Source organism: Mustela nigripes, chromosome 1 (genome assembly GCF_022355385.1).
Source record: "Mustela nigripes isolate SB6536 chromosome 1, MUSNIG.SB6536, whole genome shotgun sequence".
NCBI lineage: Eukaryota > Metazoa > Chordata > Mammalia > Carnivora > Mustelidae > Mustela > Mustela nigripes.
In genome coordinates, this window is record NC_081557.1 from 181509511 (window position 1) to 181521716 (window position 12206).

Consider the following 12206-nt stretch of genomic DNA (forward strand, 5'->3'; position numbering starts at 1 on the left):
ATAAGTTTACTTCATTCATTCAAAAGCCTGATAACCACTAGGAGTCTGGCACAGAGATGTTAAGGAAAAAGGACTGGGAAGATTTCTGTCTTCATGGAAGTCAAGATCTAAACAAGAGAAACATATAAACAAACTATAACAGTAAGTTGTTAAACTAAAAAAACTGAGAGGTTTTTGTGTGTGTGTGTGTGTGTGTGGTTTGTGTACTTTAAACAGCTTCGGTCAGAAAGTGTCCTCATCAGGAAAAAAGTCCCAAACAGAAGATGTTCCAACTGTTTATTCATGATCACTACATTGGAGCACTACCCGTAACTGTGTTTGCCAGACCACCAGCCCCAAAGGCAAGAATTACTCTGATTTACATCTGAGATGCCCAAACAGATTAGCATTCCCAATCATAACACTGCCAGGTAACCCAGTTTCACACTCTACAGTCATCATGTCACTTTCTCAAAAGCATTGCAAAGAAAATTTATGATGGTGACGAGCCTATGCACTTTAGCCATCCCAATATCACACATATTATAGGGCCTACTATTTAAAGGAAAGGTCTTAATAAGCTCACTTGTATAAATTTATATATTGCGGAAGCAGTTTTGCCATCAGACTTTGAATGCAAAGTACTGAAGTAGTACATAAGAATCAGGAAAGCCTTAGTGGTCACACGTTTCTTGATCTCTAGAGTCCTTTTCAGAGCACCATATACCTTTTAGACAACTGTTAGTACTATTCTTTAAACTATATTTTAAAAATTGTATTTCCCCAATTGCAAAACATTGCTAAACGTTGCTAAATGATGATATTACAATCCAACAGCTAACTTATGCTTAGGAACATGCTTGTATGTGCTTACCTTAGCACTTTGTCCAGAAATGTCAACCACTTTAAAAGGCAGAAGCATATTATACAATTAAGATTGTACTTACTCAGCATTGTGCAACATTTAGCACTTGTTCCAGTTACCTACTGATGTGTAACAGCCTCCCCCCAACCTAGTGACATAAAGTAAGTAGTTATTTTCATGGTTTTGTGGACTGGGTTTGTGGACTGACTGTGGGCGGACATGGTTTTGAGAGCTGACTGTTACAGAGACATCAGTTCTCAGTCTCTCTAATAATTGCAGTCAGTTGGCTGCAGCTAAAGTCATTTGAAGTTTCAATTAGACAAGGTGTCCAAAATCACTTCCTCACATGCCTGGCAGTTCTTGTTGGCTGCTGTGTGGAATGCCTATCTGTGATGTCACCACAGGACTTGTGGTCTTCACAGCATAGTTCCAAGAGACAAAGGCAAAAGTTACAGACTTTCTCAGGATGGATGCTCTGAACTCCTAGAATATTATCTCCGCTGCATTCTAGTATTGGTCAAGCAAGTCACTGAGGCCAGCCCACATTCAAAGGGAGGGAAGTTAGACTCTACCTGTGGGGACATAAAGAGTAGCATGCGCATGCAAGAAGGGAAGAGTGATGGCAACCATCTTGAAGACACCATCACCACACTAACATACATTATGTTTCAGGCGAAGGGTTCTAGGCTTGTTCATTTGTTTCCAAAGTATCAAGTTAAGTAAAGAAATACTAAATGATAATGTAAGTACCATTAAAAAAAACAAAAAACAGGGACGCCTGGGTGGCTCAGTTGGTTAAGCAGCTGCCTTCGGCTCAGGTCATGATCTCAGCGTCCTGGGATCGAGTCCCACATCGGGCTCCTTGCTCAGCAGGGAGCCTGCTTCTCCCTCTGTCTCTGCCTGCCATTCTGTCTGCCTGTGCTCGCTCTCTCCCCCTCTCTTTCTCTGATAAATAAATAAAATCTTTAAAAAAATAAAAAATAATAAAAATAAAAATAAAAAAACCTCTGCATAAAAATCACATTTGATGCCTGCAACCAGTTCAGTCCCTCACATCAATATGACTCTACTCTTGTAACCCTAAATACAATAAAAAGAATTTAAAACTCACAAAAGACTTTTGTCCGTTTTCCTATAGGATAATTTACTTACTGAATAAATTTGTCAAAAGTATGAAATGCAATTTAAGTTTTCATCTCTTACTATCAAAGCCTACAGAAATTCAGGGAACCAATCATCACATTCTAGAATGCCTAGACCAGAAGTCCTATTTAAAATTGGGAACATCAATTGATGTGCCAGAAAAGTATCCCTAACCAGGGAACCGAAATGTTTCTTTGCTGGGGATTTTAAGAGAGCTGACTAGCTCATGAGCATAGTTGCCCAGAGAATTAAAAAAAGAGGTGCTCTGCCAAGTGGGTCGATGACCATCAAAAAGAATTTTCACAGAAAAGAAAAAGGGAAAAAGAAAGAGAAAATGATGCTGTCAGTCCCTGAAAGGGGAGTTATTTTTCACATGGTCTGATTTCCCTTTTACAAAGGGAAAGGCAGCTTACTGCGATAGAATAAGAATGTTCAATTTCATGCAGGTGCATTTTCTGAGCCAAATAAAATACAACAGTATCTCAAAGCCATTTATCTTAAATGATACATTTGTAAGGCCTCTAAAATTCCCCAAGAAATATGTGTGGAAGCAACCAAAGATTTATTAATTCCAAAACCACATTAAAGATGTTTTCAAGAAGAGTGGCAACGAGCCATACCCTTTTGTCCCCACAAGCACAAAAGCTGGTGAAATTTAGAAAAATCCAAAATAGAAACACATTTCAATGTTTTTTCTCAAGTCATAATAAACTTTTAAAAGGTTATTAAATTTGTTTTTAACATCTTCCTCTTTTCTAGATATAAAAACACTCTAAATCTAAATTTCTAAATCTACTAGCTACTCTTCCTTCTCTACATGCAACATCACCATATCCTGACGTGCCCCTTCCAAGCATTTCAGATTCATCTGGGACTCCTCCCTATTCTTCACCTCCTATACACAGTACATGTCTATATGTACTTTTCAATACTATTTTAATACTTTGTCAATATTTTTTCAAATATTTTTCGATACTATTTCAAAGGTGTCTCTCGTATGTTCCTACTTTCAGGTCCAATGGCCACCTGGTGTGGGCTCCCTGTCTAGCACAGCTGGCGCCCTCCGGCCTCCTGACTGGGTCTCCCTGCCTCTAGGATGGCTCCTTTCATTCACACTTGAAGACACCTTCTCTGCAGTCTTTCTAAAAGAGAGAGAATCGTGTCATCCCTCTACTCAAAATAAAACACATCACACAAAACAACTCGCTTCCAGGATCCATCCAAGCTCCTCAGTCCCAGCCTGTCGCAACTGCAGCCGGACTCTGACATGTATCCTCACACTCAGTCACGGTGGAGAGGCCACCCTACCGGATCTGGAGCTACTACCTCTCTTTCTCCCCATGGTTACATCTGCCTAGCATGCCCTCCTCCCTATTCCTCAAAGCTCAACTCACATACCACCCTTTCTCTCTCTAGCATTTCCTGGAATGAATTCACCCACCCCTTCCTGATTCAACAGGCTTGCTTCTTCGTTTGCCTCTAGGTTTTTTTTTGTTTTGTTTTGTTTTGTTTTAAGATTTTTATTTATTTATTTGACAGAGATCACAAGTAGGCAGAGAGGCAGGCAGAGAGAGAGAGGAGGAAGCAGGCTCCCCGATGAGCAGAGAGCCCGATGCGGGGCTCGATCCCAGGACCCTGAGATCATGACCTGAGCCGAAGGCAGAGGCTTTAACCCACTGAGCCACCCAGGCACCCCATGCCTCTAGGTTTTTAAGGAATGCCTCATCATGCGTTCATGAAGATTGTAAGCTGATTTTTACCCTTAAAAGACCTCTTTTTGTTCTCCACCAAGGCTACAAAAATCCTATATAATGTTCCTGTAGCTGGGAAAATTCTTGCCTCTTCTTCCTCTCAGTGTTCACTTCTCATTCCTCCTCTAGCATTGACACCCACAATGAATGAACGCTTCTCTTTCCTTCAACGTCATGCTTACATTACATCCACATGGTGTGGCTTATGAGTGCTCTGGTTGGATATTTTTGTAGAGTTTCCAAATTGCCTCATTGGCATATCACCCTACAGCCTCCAGATAAATTCAGCAGTGCCTGATGCCCAGGGACTCTGAGACGTCCCACTTTGGTCTGGTCTCAGGGCCCAGGGTCTCACTGCATGGTGTCGGAAAAAAGTGCCAAGTGCACATGTTTGTTTAACCCACCCAAAACCTGAACTACCTGAGGATCAGGGACAGGACGTTTCATGAAGGAAAATTAACAAAATATAAAACGACATAAAAGACTTGCTGTTACTGTTAACCACTGGCAATTACTTGCGTTTTCCTATTTGTAAGAACTAATCTGGCTATTCCCACAAACAAGGCTGGACAGACAGCTGTGATCTTGAAGCTTATGTAAGTTAATTAGGTTTCTATGTGGTGTTCAAAAGGCAGACTCTCTGAAATAACTTTCTAATTGGTCCAGGTGCTTTCCATGTTGAAATTCAAAAGTGATTAAGTAAGATGTGAAGCCTTCTGTAGTAAATAATTACAAAAACAATTCCTTTTGAACCTAATGTTTACAAAATGGATATTTATGAGCAATGTGCCACACTTCAGTGAGAGTGTTTTGGCTCAATGTGTCCAAGGCAATAAAAACCTAAGGTCCATAATTTCCAGATGATTTTGTTCCTAAGTGTAATATACTAATTTGGGACTTGAGACATTACACATAAAGATATCTACCTCAGATATAATTTAGGGTGATCAAGAAGACCTTTTAGACAAAAGGACTACAGAGATAAGGAGGGGAGGGTTGGCCAGAGTGCCTAGAGCACCTCCAGGCTTAAAATCCCTGGGGAAATTAACACTGCCTTCTGAGGTTGTTTCACTAAAAAGGCTTGGTTTGAAGCCACAGTGTCCAAACTAAAGAATCCTTCCCACCCACATGCAAAAGAAGTCTTCCTCCCCACAAAAAGCTGTCTCCTTCAACACCCAAGCAAAGAAACCAGCCCATGAATGGGAAGGAACAAAGTTAGATAGGAGAGAACCTAGACAGAGATGAGAAATGGCTCATAATCCATTGCCCCGTGGGAGGCCTGCCAAGCCCTGCCCTAAGGCAGACTGACCTCGCCACATTCTGGGAAACAGAATCCCTTTGTCCAAACCTAACACAATGGCCTAAACCACATGGGCCTATAAACGGGGATGCTTCCCTTACTAAATGGAGGTGTTAACTGGTCATGGAGTATGAGACTCTGCTTCCATCTGCTTTCCAAGCAGAAAATTAATCTAGAGACTTTAAGTACAAGAAGTTATCCCAACAAACCTAGACAGCTAAGATAAATTACTGCTTTGAAAATGTGAAGAAAAAAAAAAAAACACAAAGAACATCACTTTTACCCTAAAAAGAAAAAAAAAAAAAACCACAAAACACAAAACAAATAAACAAAAAAACCCCATTGGATAATCTACATCATTGTTTTGAACCTAAGGTCAAGGGATGTTTTTTGAGTCCCCAGACAAGAAGGTGAACTGAAGGCCACAGAGAAAGAACGCGAGAACTCTTTCCCCTTGGTCACAGCACCAAGGATGAGGCAGCTGTTAGCTCAGTCAGTGGATAGGAAGAAAACAAGTAAAACTTTAAAGGATTCTTAAACGTCCACGGTGGGCTATCGGGATGGTTCAGATCAGAATGGGGGTGGGGGGGGGGACCCAAGAAAACTGGAAGTCCACACCATCCATAGCTTCTTTTCCCTTGGCTCCACCAGGTGCTGGTAAGAAAGATGAGAGGCAGGCTGGGAGGACTGGAGAGCCCCGTCATGATGCAGGCTGCAGGGCCTGACATGGTTTCAGGGTGAAACAGGCCCACCAAAAGGCACTCATCTGTGTTCTGGTCACTGTGTGGCCATGAGGTGGTGACTGGCCGCTGCCAGGGTATAAGCACAAGGCCACAGACCCTTCTGACTCAGGAAATGAGCAACTTCAGTCTCTGCCAAGACTTCTTATCTCCATCAGGAGGCAAAGGCCATCAGTGACTGGGGGTGAGGCAGGAGCCTCTTGTACACGCTGGTCCCAGGTGAAGGGCTTTGCCTCTGGGGAAGAACAGAAACTTGCCCACACCCTGCACCCTGCAGGAACTCAAAGGGGAGGCACTCTTGGACCTGCTTTTGCCGGAGATACACACTGATGTGGAGAAGAGGTCTACCATTGCCAGAAGAGGAGCAGCAACCTCAGATATGCCTAAAACTCTCCACTGACACAAGGCCAAGTTCAGCCACCTGCCCTTTCAGACCTGTGCTATAGACTCTTCTGTGATGACAGAAATGTTTTAAAACCGTGCTGCCTGATACAGGAGCCACAAGTTATGCATTCTATGAATCAGCCTTAATTTTGATTAAATTCCAATTCCATGTATTTACAATTAATTACAATTATATTTCCAATAGCCATATGTAGCTTGTGCCTGGGACACCACAGCTCCAGACCTGAACAAAGGCAGAGGCAGAATTTGCCCACCACTGGCCAAGGGCAGGAATGCTGAGAAAGTTCCATTTCAGAGGCTTAGGTACATCGCACCTGCCTCACTCTATTGCTTGAGCAAGAGAACCAAGAGAGCCTTCTGTCCCACTCACATCTCATGCTGAGTAACATATACTAGCAGACTGCAATTAGTAAAGGGACAATGACACAGAGAGAGAAACCTCTACTGTGGCAAAGGCATACAGCATCTGTTTGGTAGAGGAGAATTACTGTAGAAAACCCCTGAACATCCAGACTTCCCAGTAAGAATGTCAAAATTGCAGCCCACCACGAGAGAAGCTTAAAGCCCACAGTACCTATAGCAACAATAAAACCCAAAGCTCATTCAACTATTGACTAGACTGGCTCAACCCCTTACATTAATGGCCTGGAAGAAAGAAAGGTATACCTATTTTTAGGTATAAATAATATTTAGCTTGGTATCTACTATTCTTTTACACACAGTAATTAGGCACTGAATAAAAATTTTGTGTGACATACAAAAAGCAACTCACCCAAACCCATTATCAACAGGCAGAACAGATAACACAACAAGATCAAAGGATGGCCCAGAGGGTGAAACTCTCAGACAATTTAAAACAACTATAATTAATGCGTTAAAGAATCCAACGAAAAGGTGGACAACATGCACAAACAAATGGGTAATTTTAACAGCAATGTGGAAGTAATTTTTTAAAAGCCAAATGGGAATATTAGAAATGAAAAACATGGTATCGAAGACGAATTCCTTCAACAGGCAGACTGGTAACAACAGAGGAAAGATGCAGTGAAACTGAAATTATATGACACACAAGAAGAAGAAAACCATGTTTAAAAATCAAAAAGCAACAAAACAAAACAAAACAAAGCAAAAAGCAACCAGAAGAGAACTATCAAGAGCTATGGAATAACATCAAACGATCTAACACATGTACTCAAAATCTAAGAAGAAGAAGAAGGAAAGAAAGGGACCAAAGAAGTAATATTTAAAACATGAAGAGAGTTTTCCAAAACACAGCTATTAATAACAAACTGTAGATACAAGCAGGATGGATACAAAGAAAAATACATCCAGCCCAACATAGTATTAAAAACCAAAAATATGGAGAATATATACTACATTGGAAGAAATGGATAAAAGGACTTATGCTCTCCATAAAAGACCAATGACTATTTAGCCTTTTAGTAAAATGTGGATTCTAGTTAAATTGTCTCCCACACTTGCAGCCCTTACTGGACCACTTAAACGATAACTGGAGTAAAAGCATTTGTGTGCTCTCGCTAAGGCATCCGTGCAGTAACCACAGAATGTGAATCTGAGGATGAAGTCATGGCATGGCATCTTGTGCAGATTAACCAAAACTTCTCAGAGATGTAACTTGCTCAATAGTACAGTTTTTGTTGCTGTTCTTGTAGCGGAATTAAAATGATCTTTTGAAATAGGACAAAAAATCCCAGAATTAGAACTATTTAAATACTAAATGTAATGTGAATACAAAACTGAAACTGATCTGTGTTACGGTCCAAATGTCATAATATCATTTTTATATTCGGTCCTATAAAACCCAAGTACTATTGGGAAAAGTATGAATTTGCATAGATTGTTCCTCTAGAACTTTTTTAAAAAGTCTCTTGGATCTTGATATTAATTAGATTGTATCAGTTGAAATCAGTTTTTGGAAAGCTGCACTAATATGCGAAGAATATCTGTATCCATTCAATGTTTAGGAAATGTAATTTCAAAACTAAAGCTGTCTGTGATAATATACAAATAATGCATGAAAAAGAATTAAGGAAGAGTTTGAGGCAAAACCTGAAAGGCTCAGATCTACTTACCCTGTTCCTCTGGAGTGCTCCACTAATTGTATGGGATTCTGTCTAAAATCTGGGTGCTTCTAGTTGAGGCCCTGTCAGGTGTTCCCTTAATCAAAGGTTGGGATTTGTTTTCTTTAGTGCTCGAGAGCTGTTAAGAGGTACCACCTGCACCTGGACACCTCCAGGCAGTTTCAGGATCCTGAGTCAATGCTCAAATATTCAAACGAACATGAGGCTTTTAAATTTGGGGTCGTTACTGTAGTTTGTTTAGTTTAAAAATACACAAGAAAATATACCAGTCAGTAGAGTCAAAATATTTAAGTAAATGAAAGGCAAACATATGTACTAGGTAAGGGGGTTGACTCTCCAGCTGATCTGCTTGGGGGTTCCCATGTCAGTTGGGCTCCTTACTGACTTGTGCCCCAGTTTCTCACTTTTTAAAAGAGGGATCATAATAATATCTACCCTATAGAGGCCTCAAAGAATTTTTAAATTTATTAACAGGTTGTTATGAGATCTAAATTTTGGGAGGCTTCTTAAATGAATATGAGGATCCAGACAAGTATCTAGCATGGGATTAGTGGTCTTGTATTTATAACTATTTGTATTGGCCTCATTAATAAACTTTATATTAAAACAAAGTAAAAAACTAATTAACTGAATTGGAAATATCACACTCTCTTGAGAGGACCCAAAAGGTAATTTTTTCCTGCAGTGATTTTCTTCTGTCGTAGAATCCTATCATCAGTAATCATGTGCGATAATATAGTTATGTACCCCATCAAACCCAGATATTGGTTACTATCACTAGTTTGGCTGAGAAGAACCAGGGTCCCTTAGTTTGTGCGCTGGCATCTTTAAAACATCTTATTAACACCACTATGAAAACTGCACACATAAGATAACTTCCCAAGCTGAACTAAAAGTAATTTAAATCTCTTTAATAATGTTCAAGGTGAAATAAATATTTAAGTCATATCATTATAAGCAGTCATACTTGTCTAATCCTTTATTGTTTATGAAGTAATTTTATATTCAGTAAGTATTCCAATTACTAATATTCATATAATATAAATATGATGTTATAAACCAGAAGGAGAAACCTGCTATGGATTTGGTTTAATGAATAGAGAAGCTGCCTCTGTCCTCCACCAGAAAGACAAAAAGAGTGATTTTCTTCACAAGACCTCTGGGGGTATCTTTTATGGCCTACAGAACTGAAGTGGAAGGCCAGAATATTATTATACTGGAAAGTCCATTATTATTATGTGTTTTCTCTAACGTTTTTATTTTATAGCTAAGGTAAAAAGTGAAATCCGGGAAAGGCTGAAATTAGAATTGCTCTTAGGGGATGAAGCAAGTCTCTTCAAAGCTGGAAAACATGTCATTTATGTACAGACAATAAGCACCTTTAAAAGGCCAGACTGAGAAGGAATGGGGTGGAAGATAATGCAGTGAAAAGAAGGGTAAAGCAAAATCAAGAACTATTCAAAACATCAAATTTCCAAGTGGAAAGTTCATATGAAGTATCTCACTGTGCCCTGAACAGAATAGTGAGTTAAGAAATGTAGCTGGATGGAGGGTAAGCCGCTCCCAGGTTTTTACGTAGCCGGGGAGGCACATGCTTGAGTTTGGGAAAGCCGTATGTAACAGAATGACAACAGTGCACTGAGAGGTGTTGACAAGCTAAAGAACACAGGGCACCCTCGGAAAAGAATGGAAGGCAATACCAGGCAGCACGCTGTGAAGCAGTGAGTTGTCCTTTCCTGTTTTCTGCCTCTTCCAAGAACTTACATTATTTTCAACATCTTTCTTGCAAATGTATTTGCTCATGGGTATTAAAGAGTGGTCACGTGCTTACAGACGCCTCTATTCAAGAATGTTCCTATTACTGGCAAACGCTCTGTGAGGCAGCATCTTTTATACTTTTCCATCTTAAAACGCTGCGATCTATTTGCAGTTTGCCATTTATAATTCCTGTTACTCCTAAGCACTTATTCCTAATCCAAACAATGGGGACCCATTTGGAGTTTGGACTTTTGCTTATTTCATTATTTTGTCTTTTTTTAGAATTGATCCCCAAATGTCCATCATAAATACAAACATATAATTTTAGATATATCATTTTTACTTTTGCAAGTTAAATGTCTTCTCAAAAAAACTAAGTATAGTTTTATAATAAATATTAATGAGACAGAAAATCATCTTACCCTGGTGTGAGTCCGAATATGCATCTTCAGTCCATCATTTTTACTGAATCCTTTTTCACAGTAAGGGCACTGATAGGGACGCTCACCTGCAAAGGAAGTCTTCAAGTCAGAAAAAAGTAAACCAGCAAAGCAAGCACTGCCATCACTCCCTCAACTTGTAGCCTCATCACCACATACACTCTTGGCACTGCCAAAAAGAGGCTCCCTGCACACCTGGGCTGACACACCATGGGGGCTTCGGCGTAATGGACCATGCCTTCCCCTCCTGTGGAGAGAGACTGAGCCGCAGAGAGGGACTGAGCCCAGAGTGTGTTTCAATATTGGCCAGGAGCAGGCTTCCTGCGTATTCCTTTTATTTATTTTTATTTATTTTTTTAAAAGACTTTATTTATTTGAGAGAGGGAGTGATTGAGAGAGCACAAAAGCAAGGGCAGAGGAGAGGCAGAGGGAGAAGCAGACTCCCCTGCTGAGCAGGGAGTCTGACACTGGGCTTGATTCCAGGACACTGAGATCATGACCTGAGCAGAAGACAGATGCAAAACCAACTGAGCCAGCCAGGTGCCCTGGCATATTCCTTTCAATACTTGAGCCCAAATTAAATCTCCTGATTTTTAGAATCTCTTAAAAGGATTTTACATTAATCCATTCATTCTGTCACAGTACTACTCACTTCAGGGGTCTTTAATTGGTTCACTGATTCTTTGTTTTAAAAACAAAGACTTCATATTCTCTCTCAGTTGGGGTGATGAGTTTCAAAAGAATTTCACATACTGATGCAGGTTAAACAGAACCACTGGCAGTTTAATAATTGATCTGTATCTGCTAATGTAGCTGAGTCTCTTGCATCTAGAGATCATTATTTAGAAAAGAGCCATACCATTTTTTTTAAAACAAGTAAACATACACATCACATTAAAAAAATTCTATTATGAAACAGCAAAAATGTGACAAAATTTAGTCTCTAGGAGGAATCTGAAGTTACCCTCTAGTCAAAGCCTAATTATTTAGGAAGAACAGTAACTCAAGTCACTACTTATTCTTTATTCTCTCATTTAGCAATGCACTTAACACTGCAGGACGCTGGACGCTGCAATCAAAGACGTAAAACTTCCTGTATGCCTTTCCTTTCCCTCCAGGACAGGGCTTTTCACAAGCAGCAGGTGTTAGTCCTTTATTCCTTCGGGTCCCATTTGGTCCTTATTCTTGTTCAATCTGGGTATCACTCACATTACTCCAGCTAACTCCCCTATCAGGTCAACAATGAACTCCTTGTTGCTCCAATGGTCACTTTTCATTGCAGTCTTCCTGGACCTCTCCCTTGTCCTTGACACTGCTTCATAAGATGACAGTGCCATTCTTGAGGAGCCTTGCTATATGAACTGTGTGTTTTCAGCAGTAACATCACGGGGGAGCAACTATACAGAGGCCCCAGCACAGCTGCATTTTCCCAGACTCTCCCTGAGAGGGAGCACCCAGGACTCTCCCCTTGAACTGGGCACTGTAAAATGATGACAACTACCCAAAATGGAAATAAATAAACCAATAAACAAATAAAGTTACAATGGCAGTATAGATACAGGACTCCTTAAAGAACTATCTAGATTTGCCAACTTCTTCATGATATAAAAATCAACATTTATACTAGGTCAGTAGAACTGGAAATTTTGACCTTATTATAATCACCACCCTAGGAAGGTGTTTCTTCATTGTCAGAAGAATAAGGTGTGTAGAGTCCAGCTTA

General features: G+C 40.1%; 1 protein-coding gene across 1 annotated transcript in view; it reads right to left on the reverse strand.

Annotated features, from left to right (window-relative positions):
* The window catches only part of PRDM5 (PR/SET domain 5), a 219983-nt gene that overhangs the window by 35809 nt on the left and 171968 nt on the right, over positions 1-12206 (reverse strand). Inside the window, exon 14 of the mRNA XM_059377917.1 lies at positions 10466-10551. Coding sequence (XP_059233900.1) covers positions 10466-10551 — 86 coding nt within the window. The remainder of the gene's footprint in view (positions 1-10465; positions 10552-12206) is intronic.